The sequence below is a fragment of the Trichoderma ghanense genome (assembly GCF_004382785.1).
Source record: "Trichoderma ghanense strain CCMA-1212 chromosome Unknown scaffold_3, whole genome shotgun sequence".
Taxonomy (NCBI): domain Eukaryota; kingdom Fungi; phylum Ascomycota; class Sordariomycetes; order Hypocreales; family Hypocreaceae; genus Trichoderma; species Trichoderma ghanense.
The window spans coordinates 321,367-344,419 of NW_027395666.1; the positions used below are offsets into that span (position 1 = coordinate 321,367).

General features: G+C 55.0%; 7 protein-coding genes across 7 annotated transcripts; 4 read left to right on the forward strand and 3 right to left on the reverse strand.

Moving 5' to 3' along the window:
• Window positions 1-1,246: 1,246 nt before the first annotated feature.
• On the forward strand, window positions 1,247-1,468 carry CCMA1212_003411 (uncharacterized protein; the record flags this gene model as incomplete). The annotated part of the gene is made up of 1 exon (XM_073700761.1): window positions 1,247-1,468. One exon carries the CDS (start codon window positions 1,247-1,249, stop codon window positions 1,466-1,468), a length of 222 nt encoding a protein of 73 aa, XP_073560129.1.
• An 8,080-nt stretch (window positions 1,469-9,548) lies between these two features.
• On the reverse strand, window positions 9,549-10,509 carry CCMA1212_003413 (Vacuolar protein-sorting-associated protein 24; the record flags this gene model as incomplete). The annotated part of the gene is made up of 2 exons (XM_073700762.1): window positions 10,262-10,509; window positions 9,549-10,187 (listed from the first exon to the last, which is right to left on the reverse strand). The coding sequence occupies exons 1-2, from the start codon at window positions 10,307-10,309 to the stop codon at window positions 9,549-9,551; spliced, it is 687 nt and encodes a 228-aa protein (XP_073560128.1). The 5' UTR covers window positions 10,310-10,509.
• Window positions 10,510-11,537: 1,028 nt separating this feature from the next.
• Window positions 11,538-12,588, forward strand: CCMA1212_003414 (Protein wos2; the record flags this gene model as incomplete). Its single annotated transcript, XM_073700763.1, has 4 exons — window positions 11,538-11,562; window positions 11,761-12,153; window positions 12,246-12,263; window positions 12,359-12,588. The coding sequence occupies 4 exons, from the start codon at window positions 11,538-11,540 to the stop codon at window positions 12,586-12,588; spliced, it is 666 nt and encodes a 221-aa protein (XP_073560813.1).
• Window positions 12,589-13,527: 939 nt separating this feature from the next.
• CCMA1212_003415 (mRNA export protein mlo3) lies at window positions 13,528-15,296 on the reverse strand (the record flags this gene model as incomplete). The annotated part of the gene is made up of 5 exons (XM_073700764.1): window positions 13,528-13,813; window positions 13,869-13,942; window positions 14,002-14,166; window positions 14,980-15,009; window positions 15,066-15,296. The coding sequence occupies 5 exons, from the start codon at window positions 15,294-15,296 to the stop codon at window positions 13,528-13,530; spliced, it is 786 nt and encodes a 261-aa protein (XP_073560814.1).
• Window positions 15,297-17,754: 2,458 nt separating this feature from the next.
• On the forward strand, window positions 17,755-19,057 carry CCMA1212_003416 (Translation machinery-associated protein 46; the record flags this gene model as incomplete). The annotated part of the gene is made up of 2 exons (XM_073700765.1): window positions 17,755-18,486; window positions 18,547-19,057. The coding sequence occupies exons 1-2, from the start codon at window positions 17,855-17,857 to the stop codon at window positions 19,055-19,057; spliced, it is 1,143 nt and encodes a 380-aa protein (XP_073560853.1). The 5' UTR covers window positions 17,755-17,854.
• Window positions 19,058-20,646: 1,589 nt separating this feature from the next.
• CCMA1212_003417 (uncharacterized protein) lies at window positions 20,647-21,511 on the reverse strand (the record flags this gene model as incomplete). The annotated part of the gene is made up of 3 exons (XM_073700766.1): window positions 20,647-20,832; window positions 20,885-21,222; window positions 21,328-21,511. The coding sequence occupies 3 exons, from the start codon at window positions 21,509-21,511 to the stop codon at window positions 20,647-20,649; spliced, it is 708 nt and encodes a 235-aa protein (XP_073560854.1).
• Window positions 21,512-21,569: 58 nt separating this feature from the next.
• On the forward strand, window positions 21,570-22,808 carry CCMA1212_003418 (uncharacterized protein; the record flags this gene model as incomplete). Its single annotated transcript, XM_073700767.1, has 4 exons — window positions 21,570-21,792; window positions 21,873-22,277; window positions 22,362-22,514; window positions 22,585-22,808. The coding sequence occupies 4 exons, from the start codon at window positions 21,570-21,572 to the stop codon at window positions 22,806-22,808; spliced, it is 1,005 nt and encodes a 334-aa protein (XP_073560815.1).
• Between the last annotated feature and the right edge of the window lie 245 nt (window positions 22,809-23,053).

A 23,053-nucleotide genomic window follows, 5' to 3' on the forward strand; every position in this document is an offset into this window, starting at 1 on the left:
AAAAAAACTCTCCCTCGCCCATCCAAAACTCCCTGCTCGCCTTGTTCCAAATCTCCCACCCCATGCCAACAAGTGGCTTCGCTGGTCCTCCCTGGTCGCAGCAGAGCGCCGTTGGGCATCGGGGCACACCGCCCCAGCTTTCCGGTCAAGTCAGCCAGCAAGGGAGAGAGATGGCCCTTGCGACACCCCTCTCCCTCGACTCGCCAGCCCTGGCCGAACGGATGGGCTTCCCCGGCATTCCGTTTTGCTGGATCGGCCGCCCTGCTTTGCGCCGCCTCGTCTCGGTCTGTCTGGGGGAAATCGGAATCGAGCAAATCGCTGCGTGTCTCTCCTCGCGTACTTGGTTTGTGCTGTGCCCTTTGGAAAGGGAGGGAGCGCAATCTGATAGATCGCAAATAAGTGCCCTCTGGGAGAGGCGCCACCGTCGGCGGGAAGAGCCCGTCCGCCCGCTCAATTTGGGACTATCAAGTATCATCATCCGCCCTCATTCGAGGTGGACTCGAGACAATCGGCATCTTTTGTTTTAGCACTGGTGCGCCAACGACCTCGGTAGCGAAGCACAAGCGCAGCAAGGAGCAAAAGCAAGGCCGGACTCCCAAGGGAATTTGGATTTGGGGGTCATACGGGTAGCGCTTATGAGCCAAGCAACCAGCCAGAAGGATGCCCATATGCCGCGGATAAGAAGACGGGCAAAGAAGCGATACAAAAGAGACACCGAGGCAGATGCCCGAAACGGACAGGTCGGGTTCCCGTTACAGAAGGAGATGAGAAGCCTCACCCGCGTTCTTCGCATGCCCAGCACATGTAAGATGGGATGGAGCGAAAACGGGCCGCGACGGAGAATAACCGTGGGCTCGATACGGAGCGAGACAGTACGTACAGGATTGGCATCAGCAGGCTAATAAACGGAGGGCAGGACAAACGCGCGTGCTCCAGCCCCAGGCAGTGAGTGGTTGGACCAGAGGCGCTGACTGAGACAGACCGGTGACTTGAAGTGATGGGGCCCCGGGGAAGCAACACGCACCACTCTGGGGACGAGGATGGAAATCTCAAAGCGCCGGGGGTGGACGGTACCAGGCCGACACTCCCCAAAGGGCAGGGCAAGCAAGCAAACCCCCAGAACCCCCAAACCGTAGCCCAACGGCCACGACAGCGTTTTGGTCTGGACTGTGTATGGCCTCTCCGGTGGCCACGCAGACCAGAGCAAGAGGCAGTCAGTCCCGTTCCATGCTCGTCCACATGTACCATGACCGCGATACGGAGACGAGTCCTGCGCGCCTCCTCCCTCCGGCAGGTCGCTAACGTCGCCAGCCCGAGGCATTCCCATCTCTTGTCCGCCAGTCATGCCGCCCCTTCGCTGTGGCTGCCCGCCCGCCAGCTGCGTCTGCGCGCTGCGATTGGGCCAAGCCGGTCCAGGCGGTCAAGGACTCTGTGTCGCAGCCTGACGGCGACCCTCATGATGCCATGATGCCATTGATAAGGCATTGACTCGAAAGAAAAAAATGTACTGCGGTGCTACCTGGGCGACAACCCTCCTCGTCGCCAGCGCACATGTACCCGCTACTTTGCACCGGGCTGCACGCTGCCGCAGCAGGCGCACCCAAATACGACGGACTAGACTTCAGCTGGCACAGGTACATGTACATGCCCGTCCACGTAGGGTGCTCGTAGAGGCAAGGTACCTACCGCCCAACCTCGCTGCTGGCGCCTGGACAGCTCACCGTGCTGCGAGGGGAAAAAGAAGAACCGCCAGCTGGCCGTTTTCCCCTCATGAGTCAAGTCCCCAATCAATGTTTCGTGCACCGCCATTTGCTCCCCCTCAATTGATGTGCTGGTTTTTGCTGTGCCCAGGCAGGCAGCACCTCGTTCCGTTGGCCTTGGGCTGGGGAGAGAGAGAGAAGCGAACGAAAGAGGAGACGGAAACGGCGGGCTGCTATTCCTGGAGAGGGCACGCCATTGTTCGATTGCCCATGCCATGGGCTGTGCGATGACGAGCACCGACCTACCTGGAGGTCAGACGCCCCTCCGACGAAGATATGGAGAGAGAGAGAGAGAGAGACAGATGGAGAGACAGCCTGACGTCGGAGATGCGAGCGTGTCCGTCTGCCCTTGTTGCTGATGGTATACGCAGTTGCCCATACAAGGCATCCATCCTATTCTTACACATCTTCCCCAGTGGTACAACGTTGAGGATCCCCCGGGGAGAGGCTGCGCTTACGGAGTACGTCTTTCCCTTTTCCACGGCCTCAATGCTCGCAAGGCTGCGCGGTGCGGCAGCGGTGGCATTCCTGCCGTTGCCACGAGTGCGACGATGCCACGCCGGCGCAGCAGCACGTTATCTGTCTCATGACAACCACCTCTCTGCCTCTTACCTTACATATCGGGCTTGGATGCCTTCCACTCGGCACGCAAGCCTCTGCAGTTCGGGGGTCATTAATCTGGCATCCCGGCATGGCGGGACCCTGTGCTACGTAGCATGCTGCATAATCAAACCCACAGGCAGCATCACAACTTACCCACCTATCAAGGCGGACTCTTTCCGATGCATTTTGCACACGCGCTACCCTGATGTGTGGAAGACGAGATGCCAAACGTGGGATGATCTTTGCTGCCCACCACCCACACAAGGCTGCAGTATTAGTCCTTGCTCCGTAACTGTTGCCAGGTAAGTTAAGTAGGTGGTTGTTGTTATTGCATTACATACGGTTTTACCATCCACACGGTCAGCGAAAATGCACGTCCGCCCAGGGAATCCCATGCAACTTGTTTGTTCTCTCGCCCCGCCTCGCCTCCCCGGGGCTTCCAGAGGGCTTCTCTGACGTCAGTTGGAGGCACAAGATACGATCCTGCCTGGGGCAGGGCGCATCGCAGCCTCCGACCGCCGGATTGATGGCGAGACACATGATGTCTATCAGTCAACGGTCACGAATGTGTAATATACCTACGTAGACAACAAGACTCAGCAGGTGGTTGGTAATCCAGCTTGATGACTCAACTCAACCGCTTCTATGTGATATGATGACGACTACGAGAAGCAGGTTGTTTTACCCGCAAGGCGCGTGTACTTGGAAGATCGTTTGCCAAGCTCCTTTGGCTTCAGCATCGTGGCTCTTCCCAACCGCCGAGGCGGACAGCCTAGGGCACGATTAAAACTCCACAAACCTGTGAGAAATCCTCAAACTTGATAAAAAAAAAAAAAAAAATCATGAAAAGAGGAGAAAGAACAAAAGAAAAAGATTCTAGCCCCTCCTCCAAACGCAAGACCCCCGGCAGTGCCATGCTGGCCGTGCATGGGGGGGCTCAACATCTCGGGTGTCGCCCAGACGCGTAGCCATGCAGCCAAAGCAGCAAGTACCGTATCCATCGCCTTGTCTGAATGGCGTCCTCGGCCCCGTTGTTGCAGCTGGGCGTGTGCAGGACAAGACGCGCATGGGCATGCATCCTGACTTGCCTACGCGCATATACTACTACCTTATACTACATGCACATGCTTCACCGTCTTCTCCGCCAGCTGTCCGTTCGTTATCTGCATACCTACCGGTAGTACCAAGGTATCAGGCAATGGAGCCCGTCCCCCATCTTGCAGCATGCATGCATCGAAAACAACATCCAACCGACGCACGCACCCACACCTCCAGCTTCTTTCCTTTTCTCCTCTAAGGAAACGCACAGGCTTTGTCTTGACCGCTTCCTGCAAGACGCACCTCTGACACAGACGCGCGACACACCGGGATGGAGGGGGGGGGGGATGGGGGATGGGGCCCAAAAGAGAAGGAAAAACGGCGGCACACTGCAGCAGCAAGAAACGGAAGAAAAGAAGAAGCCAACGAAGACGAAACGGGTTGCAACGTTTCCGGCTTCGAAACGGCAACGTGCTGGTGGGGGTTTTTTGCATTGGATCCGTGCTTCCCCGGTTGGCCCTTGTCTGTCGCTTAAACGGTCCTTTTTCTCCTTGGCTCTCTCTCTCTCTCTCTTGCTATAAACGGAGGAAGAGAGGGATGGGGGACCTTTTGATTTCACAAGTTGGGTTCTGCTATCCAGTAGCTTAGGTAAATTACTTCTTTGCTTTGAGGTCAGAACTCCTTCCCCCCACTGCCCAGGGCCGGCCCGAGTCCCTAGGCTCACACTAATCTTTTTCTTTTCTTCTTCCTCTTCACCTTGACTGATGAGTTCCATCAAGAAGAACGGACGAACATCCCTGACTTCTCCACCCGTCCCGCGGAAACCAGAAGATCCGCCGTTGAATTCTTTGTGTCAAAGTGCCTTGAGAAGAAGAAACACACGCCCTCGAGGAAGAAGGAGGAGCCCAACAAATCCCTGTGATCCTTTTCCTCCCCACCAAACCAAGAAGTCCTGTCAAAAAAAAAAAAAAATTTTGATCTAGAGAAAATTTTTCTCGGTGCTTTGTTTTTCGTTTCAGATGCAAAGGTGCAATTTCATGGGATTTTTGTTGCAGGGTTGCTGACAATCCTTGCCCTTCCTCCCATGTAACGGAACCGTCATGACTGTGCCCCGGGGGAGGAATTCCCTGGACCTGGAAGCTTTGAAGGATTCTTCTTCTCGGTCTCTACCAGGGGATAAGGCTTGTATGTATTCTTGTATTTCTCCTTGGGTCTAGGCCTAACCAAGGCGTCGGCTTGACAGCTGCCGTTTTCTTCAAGGCTGGTGATCGCTGGGATTGGGATTGACGTGGAGGTTGTCAGTCTCGACTAACAAGGGCCATGAAGTTGGGGGGAAGATAGAATACATATGTGTTGAGGGGTTGAGACGGGATGAGTTTCTCCGTCAACACATAAGACGCCCAATATCACGAATCCTACTAACAAGGTACGGAGTTGAACAGACTCACGCCAGTCAAGCACCAAGGGCGGTCGGTCATTCTCCGAAAGTACGCAAGCTTCACGACGTCTGCAATGGACGCTAGATCACGACTCACGTCCTTTGCGAAATGGAGATTGCCGTGTTTGACAACAAGCAGGTGAACAATGCGGCTGGCTCCAATTCCCAGCCACGAGTCCTGATCCGCAATCAGACTTTTCTAATTGGGCACCGAGCCCAATCCGCTCTGAAGTGGGAAGCTTCATCTTTCGGAAATCACTACATAGGGATGAAGAGGGTCCGGCGATCAGCGAAAGACACATGGCAACTCCATCGTGAAGTGGACTTTTTTTTTTTTTTTCTTCCCGTCGCTGTTCTGCTTTTGCTTTTGGCTTGGCAAGTGGGTTGGACAAGGCGTGGAAGGAAAAAAAAGTCTAAAACTTGATGGACATCGTGGCCTCGGAAGAATGATTTGCAAAGGATGGATGAGAGGCTCCTTCAATGGCTTACCTTGCCTTGCCTTTACAATGCAGCTTTCGTCGCTGCTGCCGATGCCATGAGTCGTCAGCATGACAATGCTCGGACAACTCCTACGGCAGCAGAAACGCACTACGGTCCGTTTGTTTCCCTGACGGGGCCTCCACCGCCAGCGAAGTCATCGCCAGCTGTTGTCAGCCATGTATGTACGTACAAGTAATCCCAGCCAGCCGCAAGGCATGCGGACGGAACCCCATGCAATGCAGGCAGGCAAGTAAGCAGGGCAGCGAAAGCCGGAACACGCGCGACGGAACTTCCCATCAAATGGAAACATTCTGCGGAATTTCGAAGCTTCCAAAGGGTGGGGCGCTGCAATTTCCCGCTGGAACGTCGGCATCACTTTCGGCTTTGGTATGGAGCTACTTGTACTTACTCTGTTGCCACGGCTAAATGGCACGCTCTCTTCCTTCTGCCGCGTGGGTAAAAGAGGGGGGGAAAGAATAAAAGAAAAAAGAGGTGAGCGTAAAAGGAAACACGGGCGCCCGTTTGACCCGTTGTGCCGAAACCGCCGTCGAGTAAGAAGAGCCGAAGGAGAACGCCTTTTTGGGGGGGGGGTTGTCCCTCGGTCAAGTAGCGTGGAGGGACTCGGTGATAGCCGCGGGAATGACTGATGACTTGGAATAGGTAGTTGTTTGTCCGCAGCTGATGGTGTTTAGTGCGGTCGATCGCAGAAAGTTGCGGCTCTTGCTCTGCGACGTACGAGACGGCGTTGAACAACATGTTCTTTGCAAGAAACAGCGCGCCTGTGTCGTCGTTGTTGTTGTTGTTGCCGCCATGAAGACGCATCAAGCAAAAAAGCGTCGCTGAATCTCGAACGGCTAAAAGGCGCCTGCGCGATGAGAAATGGAACGCTCAGTTGGTGATGACAGCTGCCAACAACTTGACACCAAGGCCTCGGTTTTCCCAGGGGAGGGCAGTCAAAGGCGATCCTACCGGCCGACGGCTAGGCACCGGCAATCCTCCCTGGACATCCGCTCGCCCTAGCATTCTAGACCAGAAGAACCCCCCCGTGTCAAAACGGTTCTACGACTCGTAATCATGTGCCAGCTTGAATCGTCGAGGCAAGGCAGCAATTTGATCGTGGCGGACCGGCACCTTGGATCCCTCTGATCCCCGTGCCCGGTAAATGAGCTTGTCTCTCTTCCGGCATCTTGGGAATTGGGCCGCCTTGCTTGGGGGGGGGGGGGAGTGTAGAGAAGAGTTCTAGCAGCCGGCTCGGATTTCTCTCGGATAGACTAAGATTAGATCGCAATAATGGCGTCAAGAGAAAGAAAAATGAAGGGGGGAGAAGACAAGATGGCAGAAGGAGATTGACAAGCCAAGGGGGAGGGGAGGGGGTGCGATTGTGTGCCCAAGTCAACGGCCATCGCATGAAATTGCCGAGTAATAAACGCTGTCCTTGACCTTGTTGCTCTTTCCCTCCTCGTTTGAAAATAGGCTGGACGACGGCTGCCACGCCCCTAGCTTCTTCAGCCTGGCTCTCTTACCCCGGAATTTCGAGAGAGAAGAGAACAGACGTTCAGCCGCGAGCCACAGAGGACGCTGAAACAATGGAACGACGAAAGCCGACGGCCAATAGTGAAAGGTGTGGCTTGGCGCTCTCCCCAGCTCATAACCCGTTGTGACGAAGATGCACTTGATTGGACGGTAACGCTCAGTCATCAAGCTCCTCATCCCGGCTGCCACGTTTGTGGCGCATGCCCGCCGCGTCTCCCTTCGCCGGATCGCTTCCCCGCCCCGCTTCGACGCCGCATGGCAAGCCACCCCCATTCAATCAAATGTAACGGACGAACCCCTGGGCGGCGGTTCCTTGTCCTTGCAGAACAGACAATCACCCCCGTCCCGGACATGGATCGTGGGTTTTTCCACTTTGGGCATGCGCCAGAGAGAAATAGACGAGACGAACGCTTGGGGCACGTTCCCTCTTGATTTCCCTTTTTCCTTTTTCTTAGGCTCCAAGGGCCAACGGTGGCAGGGGAGGGGATTGGGGGCGTTTACCAGCTCCATGGAACGTCGCGTGAATCGTTCCCCTTGTCTGCATCATCAAATTGACCAGTTGCAAGGCCTGGCGTCTCTCCAACCCCGGTCACCGGGTTGCTTCCGGGTGGGCAGGAGCTCGACCTTGAGCTATATCCATGTCGACTTGCCTCGTCCCTCTGGGTGTTCGTTCCTTTTTTCCCTTACCCGTTTTACAGCTCCAATTCCCTGGAGTCTGGTTTCTGGGTCCTTGGTATCGCCGATGGGCCGCTGCCAGGATCTCTCCATCCTCACAACTCAGTTTTTTTTTTTCCTTGTTGTTGTTTTCTCGCTACGCCCCCTCATTCACTCGTTCGCTCTTCTCTCTTTGGCGCCCCTGAGGTGACACGTCATGCAGCAGATATGTTCCAGGTGCTTGGGTTTCGTTGCTTTTGTTTGTCTCCAAGGAATGGCGTGAACCAGGGTTGCAACCGTGTCTCTGGCAGCTGAGCAGGAGAGCCCAGGAAGAAGATGTCAAGAAATCGTCTCTCCGACCCGTCGGGACGGGAAATTAGAGAAGCTCGAGAATACCTTTGCTGCTACGCCTTCAACACCAGCAGAGGGGTGGGCAAACACGGCAAACTGTCAACATGGTACAGAGTCGTAGCAGCGGCAGCTAGAGGCTTCCAAGTTCGGTCCGCACACAGTAGCATCACAGGGGTCCGTCGGGCTCTTTTCTCATTCTCCCCGTCTCCTCACCCGCTCTCCTAGCCTAGTTTCTCACACGCCCTGCCCTCTCTGTCTCTGTGTGTGTGTGTGTGTCCCGTGTTTTCGGGTCCGCAATGCGCGATCCGCCCTCCCTACCCATCCTTTAGGCGCTCCTTCTATCGGCCGAGCGAGTAGTAGCATGGCCCTGGTCGATCCCTGGCTCAACTCATTCCAAGCGTCCACACTTGTCGAAATAAACACGCGCGGATCCTGAGCCGGTTGCGCTATGCTGAGAGTGTTGGTGATGAAGGGGAGACAAAGAGCGTGCATCTCCACAGTTGGCCCGAGAACTTGGTTCCTGCTCCTGCAGCCTGGGGCCTTTTTTTCCTTTGCGTCTTCGTGCCGCGGCGCGGAAGCAGGGCCGGGGGAGCGACGGACCTCATGCAGATGCCCAATGCGAGCAAGGGGAAGACAAAAGACAAGTTGCCCAATCCAGTCCGTCTTACGAGGGAGTCCGGACATGTAAGCAGAGAGAAGGACAGCAATTGGTTGGAAGCCATTTGCGGGGAGGCGATGCAGGGGCTAGGGCTTCTTAGTGTTTAATTGGAGACGGATTTTCCAAGAAACATGGAAAAGCGCGTCATTGGTCTAGGGGTTAGGATTCAACTCTTCCATCTCACCGGTGAAAAGTTGAGGCCCGGATTCGAGTTCCGGATGACGCATTTTTTTTGCTTTTTGTGAGGAACACCTGGTAGATCTCATTTCTGCAGCCTCAATGCTTGGGAAGTAAATGGATCCGTTTTGTATCTTTTTTTCTCTTCTTTTCCTTGTCTTCCAACGTGGATTGACGTAAGACTTCGGGACGAGGCTGGTGGGACGCCCACACGTTCTACACTGGCCCAGTCAGACCCAGCTACCCGGGAGAAATATGAATATGGAGGAGACATTGCTCCTCTTCCCCAGTTTGTGTAAAATAACAGAACTACACGGTGGACCGCGATCTTCTCTCTCACCTGCGGATCATTTCTTTCGTATGGAGCACCTTCTTGTGCTCCCTCGCTCGCCTGAGCCCACAATCCACTTCCCCATACCAGCCCGGAGCTCATCACCGCTTCTTGGATCACTCGACCAAAACTCCACTGTCCATGCTCCCAATGCCAAGTCAGTACCGAGATCCAGTGCCGGTATCCATATGGGGAAGCAAGTCACACGTCAATCCACAGAGAAACATGGCTCTCCCGTGCCGGATGGCGTCAGGCACAAGGGGGCAGCACATTGGTATCCAGGGCCAGTGCTATATATATCATGCAGCACGAACAAGTCACATGCCTCTCCATCCTTAGTCAACAGAGTCCACTGCCCACCGGCTCAGAACGTGTAGAGTAAATTGGGGCAAGGTGCCCCGAGGCAGTATTATGTAGGGTGTGTATAAAGTGTATATGTCAAGAAACCCCCCCAAACATCCAAACGCCGAAACACCGCTGCCTATGATCCAAGTCACGGAACATACAAGTCCCCCGCTTCCCGCTCTAGCTGCGCAAAGCATCTAACCGGTTCCTCATCTGGTCCATCATTGCCTCTGCATCTTCCTCGTCCTCCTCTTCCTCCGCCACGGGCTTCTGCGGCTCGGGCACCGGAGCGGCAGGCATAGATGGCTCCTTTCGGCTGAGGACTTCTCCCAGGATCTTTTCAATCTCGCCCTCGGCCTCTTCATCCTCTCCCAGCAGGTCAACGTCCTCGGGCAGCGTCTCGTCAACCATTTCCTCAATGATGCCCGCCTTCATCAGCTCGACGCTGAGTTCCCGCATCGTGCCGGACAACTCGGGCAGCCGGATGAGGTGATTGACGTCCTTCATGATGCCGACGCTGGCCCGGATCGAGCCCTCAATCTTGCGCACGGCAAAGGCTTCGTTGACCTGCATCTGCACCGAGTTGAGCTGCGCCTTGGACGTGATGAGCCGCGCCGACGTCTTGCGCGCGCGGACGAGCTCGCGCGCAAAGTCCCGGACTTCCTTCTGCGCCTGCTTGGCTCTCGTGGGGTCTCGCTGGGCGCGCTTGTCCGCCGCGAGGATGAGGTTCTTGGTCTTGATCTCGACCTGCTTGACCTGGGCGATGTCGCGATCGAGTTTCCGGATGTTGGACCGGATCATGGCGTTGCATTTTCGAGCCTGTTGTTTGGGGATAGGTGAGAACGGGTCAATCGATGGCAGATCTAGGTGGGAGGCCGAGTGGAGCGCCGTACCTGTGCCTGGGGATCGGGCTTTGCGAAGAGGGATTTGAACGCCTCCATGGCCGGCGCCGAGTGCTGTCTAAGTCCAAGGGGGGACGGGGAGGGAGTAGACGACGATTGGTGGGAGGGATGATGCTGCGTGTGCGGGCTCGGAGCCCAATGCTGATCAAGACTCGATGCTGGGCGTCTGTCTCATCCGTAGGCTTGCGCTGAAGAAAGGAGATCGAAGACACAAGGCCGGCGCTGGTGGAGCCCGAGGCTGTGGGCGGACGAGATGCGTGGTGACGAGGATCTGGTTTCTCTCGGTGAAAGGATGCAAGGCGGAAAAATACTTTAGAAGCCGCCTTTGGTTGGGAAGACGCAACTCCGACTCGTCACTGTGCTGTTGTGAGGCTGGGGGTACTATGCGTCAGCCACAGCGTGGCTTGAGCGGGCCAGTAGCAGCCGGTTTACCCCGCTGCGAGCTCTCAACTGGGGCTGGTGCAGTTGAGTTCCAGGCTGCCGAAAGTGGAAAGACTTTGTTGGTAGGTACTTCAATTGTAACCTCGTAATGGTGATACGGCATCTCAAAGAACTGCATGCTGATGCTCATGTAATAATACATTGGTTGATAGAGCCGAATTGCTAGCACCCCTTTCTTGATTTCCCAGATTATCCAGTTTTTGGGTCCATGCCATGCTGTGTCCTGTTGATGCAAGGTTTCTTCCCAAGAGCCGAGCTTCAACCCCACAACAGGCACATGTTTGCTTGCTCAGTCGGCCACTTGCACAGCCAAAGCTGCACCTCAAGCCGTGTGTTTGCTAATATGCCTTACCTTACATACTAGGTAGTATTGCCTCGAAATTAACTCTTGCAGAGAGTCAAAGTACTATCTGATGAAGAATGTCAGACAAGCACAGCTGGCGTGGCGCGCCCCAGCCATCCAGCCTCTCTGGCAACGCCGTCCGTTAGCGCGGTACCTGCTCGTCGCATCGACCGCCGCGCTCGCGAGGGGTACCGCCGCATCGTGCCCCTCATCAGCCCTGCCGCCAAATCTTTTGCCTTCTGACGCTTTCCATAACTGCCTTGATCGGTTTCACTCAAAGCTGCTGTGCCTTCTTTGATCCCTGACCACAGCCTGATTCACCCAAACCTCGACTTTTCCTCCATCCACATACAACAAAAACGCATCTTTTTTTTTTGTTCGCGCTCGCGAGTTTTTGCAAAATCTCAACCCTCACATCTTTCAACAAGCTCTTGCTTCCGCTCTGACAACAAAGCTAACTAAACCCCCGCTCTCACACACACCATGGCTGAGACGTTGACTCCCGAAGGTGGGTTCTGGCCTGTTCTGAGTTGAGCCGCGTCGTTGGTGGTTGGAAGCTGGCTATCGAGACACACGATGCCGTATCAAGACGGACTTGTGCCTGCAAGCTGCACTTCTCCTACGCCACGCTCTTCTGCCTGCTCGAATTGCCATCTCAGCGCTCCTCTTACTTGGACCCGAAAGCTGACGCCGTCGCTCTCTCCAGTTCTCTGGGCCCAGCGCTCCTCCGCGACCGACGCCTCCAAGAACTTCATCTACCTGACCATCTCCGTCCCCGACGTTCCCAAAGAAGACCTCAAGCTCGACATCAAGCCCACCAGCGTCACCTTCACCGGCACCTCCGCCACCCTTAAGAAGACGTACCATGTCGAGCTCGAGCTGTACGCCGAGATCGACCCCGCCGAGAGCCGCGTCAACCACACTGCCAAGAACATCGAGATGAAGCTGCAGAAGAAGGAGCTCAAGGAGGAGTACTGGCCGCGGTTGCTCAAGTCCTCCCAGAAGCTGCACTTCCTCAAGACCGACTTTGACAAGTGGGTTGACGAGGACGAGCAGAACGAGGCCGCCGATGACGACCTGTCCAAGTTTGGCGACATGGGTGAGTGACCTGATCTTTTCCTCTAGGCATTCTTGCCGCGCCGAGGTGCTCTAGGGTGTATGGGAAGGCCTTGACTAACTTTGGTGATATAGGCGGCATGCCCGGAATGGGTACGTGATTTTGTAGCCTCCATCTTATAGCATAGTTCGAGACTTCGTTCTCGCCCCCTTTTCCGATCTTGCAAAAGCTGACAACTTCTCTTTAGGAGGCGACTTCGGCGGCATCGACTTTTCCAAGCTGGGAGGCGGCGCCGGCGGCATGCCCGACATGAGCGGCATGGGCCTGGAGGGCATGCCCGAGTACAGCAGCTCCGGAAACCCCGACTCCGACTCTGACGATGACGACGACGAGATGCCCGGTCTCGAGGGCGAGGAGGAAAAGAAGGTCGAGGAGGTGGAGGAGAAGGACGAGGGCGAGGCCGCACCCAAGGCGTAAAAGCAGAAATCTTGGGAGGGGGGCGCCATCCATTTTTATTAATGAGATACACCTGGAAACGGAATCCTTGGCGAGTGCCTCGTTTGTTTTTTCTCTGAGGCGCTGACGGCGAGTTTTTGGGAGTACGGGTTTTCTAAATTTCATGTATGAAGTAAAAATTCAACAAAATCCCAGTCAAGTTGACTTTCGTTCCTCCTATGCGCCTTTGATGTATATTGGATAATTCCTGGAACTCTCCAGAGCAAAATCAACTGTTACTCCATCTAGATCTGTCTGGGCTGTCTTATTTCTTCCCATCTTGATTTGGTCCTTGCTGCAAAATCGATGCATGCCTTTCGAACCGTCGAGATAACCTCGCCCCGAAAGGGCGCACACGGTGTAGGTTTGTCAGGCAAAGGGAGGTATCAGAGGTCTAAGACCAACTGACTAGCAAGCAAATGGATAATTCACGCTTTTGACTCATTGACCATTGGCGACGAGAGACGTATCGTATTCAATTTGGTAACAGATAACGTTCACAATTTACCTTGATATAGAGACAAGTCACATTGCCGAGTGTTTTCGCTTATTATTACTACTAAACACACTGGACGACAAACCGACCGCCTAACCTCAACCTCAGTCCAAGGGACAAAGCTGGTAGAAATAGAGAAAAACGAGCAAACGTGACGTCTTTAAAAAAAAAAAAAGTCATCTTCCAAAGCCTCCCAATCACCCTTCAAGTAGACATTCTGCCGCAATGGCAGCATCTCTGTGAGTAGCCTCCAAGGGCGCGTGATACCCCAAGCGCGTGCTGAGCCAGTTTCATTATTTCTTTCTCTCTTTTTACGCATCGATATCTAAACCACGAGTTCCCTGCAACGCCATCATACCGAGTAGGAAATCAGCCAAGTATCATTTACTACTGCGCATGTTAGCCAAGTCCGCATCACGGCTGTGTCAATGCAAGCATACCATAATCTCGTCTTCCATGGCGGCGTCTCCATTGGCAGGAGCAGGAGCGGCGGCAGCCGGAGCGGCACCAGCGGCCTCGTTGTTATTGGCGCCGACAAAGTAATCCGCCATCTCGGAGTCAAGTTCTTCGGCAGTCTTCTTGGCAGGGCGGGCATTGCGGCCGCGGCGCTTCTTGTTAGCGTTCGCGGCGGCTCCCTTGGCACCGCCGGCCTTGGTGGCAGCCGTGTTCTGCTTCTTGCCAGCAGCAGACTTGGGCTGGGCCTTGGGTTGACTATAGATGATCAGCTGATGTTCGATACCGCGAAAAGAGGAGAGGAGAGACAAACGTTGTGCGCTCGGCCAGAGACTTGATCGGGGGGATGACCTTGTCGGCCTGAGCAGCTCCGACGATGATCTCGATCTGTCATTTCAGTGGTGAGCTTAGATATCCTCGCTTCCCGCCCGTCCGAAGCAACCTACCTTGATGGGACGGCCATCGACCAACAGTCCGTTCAGGGTCTGCAGTGCCCTGGAAGCACCATCAGGCTTGCTGAAGGTGACATTGGCGATGCCTCGGCTCTGGGAGTTGGGGCCGTAGGATAGTTCAACCTTCTTGATGGGACCAACAGATTGAACAAAGTATTCCTATGGAGCAAACGGTGTCAGTTAGGCGGAAGCGACGGGGTTGTACGAGCATGTATTCTCCGACTTCGAGGTTTCGCCGATCCTGTCCTCAGAACATCGCATTACTCCGACGGAAGAAGATGTAATTGCACGACCAGCGAGCATAGCAGTGAGCAGCAACCCAGAGCGCAAACGTGAAACATTGTTGAGCAGTGAACCCCCGGAGGCACACAGGAAACAGGGGAAAAGCCCAAGGTGTCAGAGAAAGATGCCGCGTAGGAAGCCCAAAAAGGAGCCAAATTGCTGGGTTTGCCAGTGCCAACACAGAGAACATCATATTGCCCGACCGCCAACAATTGCCTCAAGAACAGCCCCAAAGAAAATGCGCTCGACAGGGATGGGCTCTGACAGGTTGAAGACCAAGTCTCCTGGATGTACGTGCCCACTGCTTTGCTCGCTGACCGACCGACCGACTGACGCCAGGCTTGTTTTTGTATTTGCTCAAAGACAGTTTCTCGTCTCCATTACGCTTCAGCGTCTTGCTGGAGAAAGATGCCACAGTCCTCATGGTGTTATCGCATGCTTCAGTGACGCTGACCAGGCATTTTGAAGGCATATTGTGCGTAACGAGGATGGTCTCGACTTGCCAATGGCGCGCATGGCGTTGTGAACCGAGCGCCGTCAATGGAAGGAGACTTGAGCAGTACAAGGACTTGAGCCGCAAGGGCATTATCAAAGCCCTTCAGAGGGATGGCCGTCTCGATGGATTGAGCGCGGCGAGGAAGAAAACGTCGAACAAAGTCCGGAGACAAAAGAGTCTCAACGGAAACATACCTTGATCTGCTTCTCCGTCACGTCCTTGGGCTGGGCGGCGTTAGCGCAAGTCATTTGCTTGTTCGATTGAGAGGGGGGCGACATACCAAGTTGCTGACGATGACTTTGCTCTCACCGCTAGGAGCAGCGGCCTTGAGGGGGGTCGCCTTTGCGGCAGCGCCGCGAGAGGGCTTAGCAGCCGTCTTCTGAACACCACCGGCAGGGGCGGTAGCAGCAGGGCGGCCGGTGGTTGAGCGGCGCAGGGAGCGACGGCGCACCGAGTTGCGGCGCTGGGCGGTGACGATCTCGTCAAGAGGCTTGTCGAGCTTGGTAGACATGGTGATTGATTTGAGAGTTGACGGAGACGTGAGAGAAAGTGTAGCGTGGCAGAAAAACCTGTCGAGTTGTGGTGTCGACAGCGGCTGGTCACGATTGACAGACGGAGGGAGTCAATCAAAGGAAGATGATCAAGGTCGAAGAGTCGCGTAAAGCGATTCTAGTAGGCTTAATCGAAGAGATGCGCGAGCTGGCGATTCGTGAACGGTGACTCAAGCTGACGAGTGCGAGGCAAGGAAGCTTCGGCAGCGGCGCGTTGTTTGAAGTCGTCAAAGGGTCCGAAAAAAGATTGACGAGAAGAAAAGAAAAAGTATGGCGGCAGAGAGTGTGTGTCGGAGATGATGCAAAGTCGTGGTGTTGCTTGCGGCTGGGCGAAGACACTGACTGGGCTTGGAATGGAGATGGAGATGGAGATGGAGAGGAAAAGGCGAGGTTGAGAAGAGGGGAGTGAGTGGAAGATAAATGCCACGGGCAACGCGGGCGCAGGAACGCGTTTCCTGCTGGAGGCTCAGCGCTGCCTCAACTGTGTCTAGCCTCTGGTGCCCCGAAAGACAGGGGAGCCGCCCTTCACCACAGGGCCTCAGGCGCTAACAGTAATACAAGCTCTGGGGTGGCATGCGGGAGTTACTTGAGCCAACGCAGGTCGCGCCGCCACAGCGCGGTACCTTTGCCGCCCGCCCCAGCTCAGTTTCCGCGATCCAACGGCAGACACACGGTCGCATCAGTCAGCCAGCTGGGCTCCAGTAAGGACATGCAGAAAAATGGTGAGACCGAGTCAGCCCAGGTCATTAATGCAATACATGTACTAAGAAATCCCAGGCCTGGCATAAGCGCCCACGATGGCCCTCTGAGCATGCTCCAAGCCTGGGGGGCAACTGCTGATGGCGCTATCTGCACGTAGCCCGATAGTAACATAATTTTGCCACGGATTCCTCAGTAAATGCGACAAGCGAGACAGACGTTCTATCGGGGTCTTACTACTGGGGGGGCATCCCTGGCTTCAATGTTGAGCGTGGGTTTGTTAAGCAACTCGTCTCACGACACCAGTTTGGAGAGCAATGGCTGTGATGGCAACATTTCCATGGCGCTTGGGGAGAAACAAGAAAGCTGGTTCCTTGCTTGCCCTAGAACTTGAATGAGAGAAGGCGAAAGTCCTCCATCGATTCACTCTGGGCCTGCTGGCAGAATGTCACGACAGGGAGGGTGCTCAACAGGCAGCGCCTCTTCGCATCCATGGGTAATGCACGACAATGCCTGGCTGCGATTGATTCCAAGACGACTGAATGATGGCTCGAGAGGGGAAATGAACCAGGCGTGTGTTTCCACGGCACGTCAACGCCTGGTGTCCGCAACCTCGAGGATCGAGCCAATTCAACGGGATGCGCAATCACCCGCCGAAATCATGAAAGGTCTTTACAAGATCGATTTAGTCGATTTGATGTTGTCAATTCATGCAGAGCGTTTGTACACCCGCCCTCGCGCTTGCTGTGTTATCCGCCCCTTCGTAAATGGTATCAATAGCTGGCAACCCGTTGTTCTCAATGCCCCGTCACACCCGTCCGCGAGATTCTGCCTGGATCCTGCTCTGGCGTCCCGCTAATGATCGCTCTCCCAGGTACTCGTTGACTCTATTGTGCTCAAATTCGCTGATTCGGTTTTGTGCTGCACGATTCTTCGATGTGCAGTTGTCGTGTTCTTGCCCTGGCGTGCTCGCAATTCCCCTCGTGATCCTCATGATGTTTTCTTGCCTGCAGTCGCTGGCGCGGGTTCTGAGTTGACTTCCAGGAAGTGGTAGACCACAATGAGGACCATGGAGATGGAGCCCAGAAAGATGGCAAGCTTGTAGAGCTCGTCGTCGGAAATCATCGTGAAGGCGCTGGAACTGAAGCTTGATCTAGGCTGAGCTAACCGGAGTATCGCAATCTAAGGGCTGAAGAAACGGCAATTGGTCAGTAAGAAGGGCATCAAGAGAGCGCAACAAGACAGCCAGCTCAGAGGTCTCTTGCTCACCTTTGAGCGCTGCGATGGTCGTGATGACAAGCTCTGGGCGCAACCGCATCAGTGTTCGAACTGCTGGAAGGACACCTGTAAACGAGCAGCTCTGGCTGACGACGTTGTTGCAGTGGCCAGTTGCTCGAGTCCAGATGCGGCTTAGCCTGTCTGCCGGGGGAGATCAAAGTCCACCCGCTTCGATAGGTGGAAAAGAGCGGGGCACGTCACGTGATCTCGGTGACTTCATCCGCCCACTGGCGTCTGAACTTTGGACAACCCACCAAAACCTGGACCCAACTAACTTTGTGTGTTCGCGAAGAATCGCCGCCACCTTTTTTGCGAGGAAAAAAAGTCGACCTGCCATTCCCTTGTCTCTTTTGGCGGTCTCTTGACAAGATATTTCTGCGATATCATAGAGCAGAGTCGATACTACCAGCGCATCACGCCTTATCGACCTCGCCAGCGCATCTCATTTCCGATTTCCATCGAATTCCAGCGTCTATTCCAACCCCACTAGAAGCGTCCTTCGATCATCACCAAATCGTCCACCGTTCATCGACAGCCCATCATGCCGCCGAAGAAGGAGAAGCCCGCCGCCGGCAAGAAGCCATCTGCCGCCAAGATGGTGGAGGACCGGACATTCGGCATGAAGAACAAGAAAGGAGCGCAGGCGCAGAGACAGATTCAGCAGATGACGGCCAACCTGAAGGCCAGTGGCAGCGCCGAAGACAGACGGAAGGCGGCCGAAAAGGCACAGCGCGAGAAGGAGAAGAAGGCGGCAGAGGAAGCCAAGAGGGAGACCGAGGCTCTTCTGAACAAACCCGCCCAGATCCAAAAGGTGCCCTTTGGCGTGGATCCCAAGACGGTCGTCTGCATCTTTTACAAGAAAGGCGACTGCGAAAAGGGAAAGAAGTGCAAGTTTGCTCACGACTTGAGCATCGAGAGAAAGACGGAGAAGAAGAACTTGTACACGGATGTCAGGCAGGAGGAGGACGAGAAGAAGAAGCAGGAGACGTCTGCTGACTGGACAGAAGAGCAGCTGCTCAAGGTTGTGCTGTCGAAGAAGGGCAACCAGAAGACGACGACAGACAAGGTGTGCAAGTACTTCATTCAAGCCATCGAGGATGGAAAGTATGGTTGGTTCTGGATCTGTCCGAATGGTGGCGATAAGTGCATGTACAAACACGCTCTCCCGCCTGGGTAAGTCAACTAGCCCTTGGTCTTTTATATGCTGTCGGTTACTGACTTGAATGATTTCAGGTTCGTGTTGAAGACGAAAGAACAGAGAGCAGCGGAGAAGGCGCTGCTCGACAAATCACCGCTCAAGACTCTGACTCTGGAGGACTTCCTGGAATCAGAGCGTCACAAGCTTACAGGAACCCTGACACCAGTCACTCCGGAGACCTTTGCCAAGTGGAAGAAGGAACGCTTGGATAAGAAGGCCGCCGAGGAACAGGCTCGCAAGGCCAAGGATAACACTGGCCGTGCTCTGTTCGAGAGCGGCAAGTGGAAGGACGTTGATTCCGAGGCAGAAAGCGAGGATGAGGACGACGATACCTGGAACCTTGAGAAGCTTCGTCGCGAGACCGAGGCTCTCCGGCAGAAGAAGGAAGAAGAGCGACTGGCAACGCTGCACGGCGGACAGGTGCCAGTGGGTACGTTGGATACGCCTGAGGAAGAAGGTGGGAGCGATGTGGGCAACGGCGATGCCACCGGGGCTGCGGAAGAACCATCAATCGCACAGACAAGCCAAGAGGTACCGGCGTCTTGAACGGCCGTGGAAGAATGCTCAAAGCCGAGGCGACTTCAGGTCCCCTCCCATCTTGAGGAGTTGCTGCGAGAGGGAATTCCGAGCACCTGCTGGGACCACAGACGCCGATGGTTCCCAGGAGGGCCGCGGTGACTTGCTATTCGTCAAAGAAAGCTCGTCGCCTTGGACATGTGGGCGGCTGCGGTGGCAGTCGTACACTGACCTCGTACTACTAGTCTACATGGCCCGCATAGAATAGTACCGCATCAGTTTCGCATTGGAAATGACATTGATGAGGAGGGGGAGTTGGGGGATCAAAGGAGAGGAAGAAGGGGGACATTGTGGCCAAGGCTTCTTCTTCTTCCAACCAAGGCCGTGAAGGTCTATTTCAGGGAGCAAGCCACAGATGCGGTTAGAATACACAAGACATGCCATGAGTGTATGAAGCACTCCCCAAGCTGTTTGAGGTTACCATTTGGAGCATACAAGAACACGTGTGATGCGTCGAACATCTGCCTATTCCATTCTTTGATATTTGATTGGCGCAGGACGTCCTCCCGGGCTCACAGAAGGACAGCCGAGACAAATGCTTGTGATGTTGTCTCGGATGGTTGAAGCGCTGGCCGTATCCAGACTGTCCACGTTGTCTTGCCTGCTTGCCTCCAAGGATCACACCGAGTGTACCCGAGCAAAAAAAAAGAAAAACCAGCCAGTCTGGGAGACGTCAAAGAACATTCACCATATGACGCAGTGCGGTTGCACCTCTGAGTTGCATACTCGTATGGCAAAAAGACATGGCCGTTTCTTTTCTTACCTGCAAGGTTTCACCCACTCTCCCGCTTTGTGGAGGGCAAGGCATGGGGTGAGAAGCTGCGCTCTCCCCCCGGCTGATGACGTCCTCAGGCAGCACGGCAAAAAACACATGGCAGCCGTCCCGCGGTTCGGTTGCAGGTAAAATGGGGACCCTGGTTGTGGTTATTCGATTCTGGTTGGAGGCCAATTGAGTGCGTGCGGAGGAGGGGGATTGGCGGGCTGTGAGTTGAGGCGTGTTGTTGAAATGCATGTCTGTTAGTGCTGCGTCTTGTTACCGACAGTGGTTGCTTCTGATTTGAGACTGTTGGGAGACGATATACGACCAGAGCTGAGGCATGTGACGACAAGGATACATTGTAGTGGTCTTAGCAGTAGTACCTAATTACCCACAGGACAGTAAAGTTCTGGTATGCTGCCACTGTATCTATAGGTACCTAGTACTAAGTAGCATCTCTGACGGCGAGGTACAGCGGCCAGACAGCAGCGCGGTAGCCGGCCAAGTCACCGGCGTGGTGCCTCTGCGGGGGTCGGATGGCGGCCCAGCACCAGCGCAGTGACCTCATGCCCTACCTACAGTACACGGTAATAGCACAGGGAGCGCTAGTACCGTCTCGGCCTGGAAGCTCTCAATACCTCACCTCACCTTGTCCACCCCCAATTGCTTGCTTCCCCACAGCCGGCTCGCACTCGGCATCTGATCAACTCCAAACAGAGGCCAAGGACTGAAAAAGCATGGGCTCGATCCGAGGGGCTGCTTTTGCCTTGTTCAGCCTCTGCTGCCCTTGTCTGCTGTAGCTTCAAGCCTTTGCACCCGGAGGCGTCCCCTCACCAGCATCGTCCATCTGGTCTGTTTGTTCTCCGTCTTCTTCACCCTCATTCTTTCGGTCGCTGCTGCTGGGTGCCGAGCAGCTGAGAGCGTCTGCGAAGTCGAGGTGACATCGAATTGCTGCCATCATCACCTGCCTCTTGGTGCGGACCGTGGGCTGGAACATCAGCCATCAGCATCGGCATCAGCATCAGCGGCGGCATTCGTACCGGCGTCGGCATCGGCAGCGCCTGAATCTGCACCTGCGTCTGCGTCTGCACCGCCATTGGCATTGACCTCTGCATTGGCGCAACCGGCAGCGTTTCACGATCGTCAACAAGGGCAGGGCAGGGCACAAGCTCCACGACAGCAGGCGGCACTCGCGTCTTTGGCATTCCGCATCGCCTTCGCCAGAGACGGGCCTGATTGACCCAAATTCCGCTCGACTCAAGCTCCTTCGCACCGGCTTCTGCCATCCCCCTCACTCTTCGCCTCTCTTCTGTTTTCCAATCTCGGTTCAGCGCCCAGCTCAGTCCAGTCCAAGTCACCTCCACCACCTCGTCGACTCCTGAACAGCACTCTTCAATATCCGGTCGAATTCATTCGTCTTGTCCGCATTCCCACGACTTGCCGTATCTCGACTTCTTCGCTCCTTGAATCTCGACAAACATACCGACAGACAAAGTCATCCATCGTCCTCTGCCGACGATCCAATCCCCGGACGGCTGCGTTCGAGGCTCTTGATGGACAAGAGGCTGCTGGCTGCTGGCCGTGCTGCGATCCGCGCTCCGGGCTCTGGTCTCGTACGGGGCCGCCGTCTGAACGCGCTGTGACCGGACGCCATTCGCCAGAAGCATGAGCGCGGAGGCCAAGCGTCCCTACCAAGATGTCACAGGCCGCTCCGCATCAGCCGTCATGCCTCACCCTGGGGGACGAGAGAGAGATCGGGAATGGCCCAACGCGCTCATAAAACGATACCGCATCGAGGTCGCTGCCAGCACATCCAGCGTCTTCTCCACACTCGCCGCTTTCCCGCTTGACAGCGTCAAGACGCGCATGCAGACGTATCAGTACCGGGGCTTCCTGGACTGCGTCAAGCACACCTACCGCACCGAGGCTCTGGCGGGCTTCTTTCGAGGTGAGTTGTCTTATGACGTTTGATTAATCCCCCTTGTCCCATAGAGACCATGGCCAACTAACTTGATTTCTTCTCTTCAGGCGTCACCGCTCCCATGGCGAGCATCACCCTTGTCCGCACCGTCTCCTTCTCAATCTACCGAAGAGCAAAGCACGTCTACTCTGGTTGGATCAAGGAGAAATCTGGATTCGACATCCACCGCCACGTCAGCACTCCTGGAACATACCCTAACCTCTACTCAGTGGCCTGCTTTGGTGCCGCTGGCGCAACCGCAGGCTCCGCAATCACCTTTCTGGCCTGTCCCTTCGAACTCACAAAGCTCAGTGCTCAGGTGTCTGTGCTGCTAGCAGAGCGCTCTGGGGACTGCCAACGAAGTCGCGAAGTAGCAAAGAGCTACCAGAACAAGGGAACGTTGAAGACCATGGCCAACATTATCAAACACCGGGGGATCTTGGGGCTCTATACCGGCTTTCAGTTGCATCTTTGTAAGCACTCTCTGAGGCTTTGTTCCGTTCACTTATTTGTGTGTCCACCTTGCGTTTCTGGGCTAACTCTTGCGGGCTGCATAGTGCGTGACACTTTGGGCACGGCCATTTACTTTATGGTATACGAGAGCGGGAAGCAGCTCGGAACGACGTTTGCTGGTGATAGCCCGAATAGTAACAAGCTGGCCGTTGTTGCCGCCGGTGGCCTTTGTGGATTGGTATCATGGGCCATGATTTGTGCGTATTGCCCTTTAGCCGTCAAACTCAGGGGTATGAGCTCGGAGCTAATCGGTGTCATCTTCTACAGATCCAATCGACTCAGCAAAGAGCATTTACCAGAGAAACGCCCTTTTGTACTCTCGCGGAGAGAAAGTCGAGCCGGCCCCCAAGATCGAATTCTTTAAGCGACACATGTACCGCGGCCTGGGCGTCTCCATGATCCGGTCCTGCGCCGTCAACGCCATCTTCTTCTCGTCCTTTGAAATCATCAAGAAGCGAATCAAGAACATTGACGACGAGCGCAAGGTTTGAGAAGCGGCCTCTTGAGCAGAGAGGGTCTCGATGGAACACACTAAGCGGGAACATGTGGTATCATCTCTCCCACCATTTCGTTTACCGTCTCCCCTTTCGGTGGACAAGCCAAAGAACAACATTCGGTCAAAAGGCGGCGTATACGACTGCCATGGGCAGCTTTCACCACCCTTCTCCCCTTTTCTTTTCTTCTATCTAACCATGCCATAGCCAAGGGGGAAGGCTCATAGTTGCCTGTGGCGTTT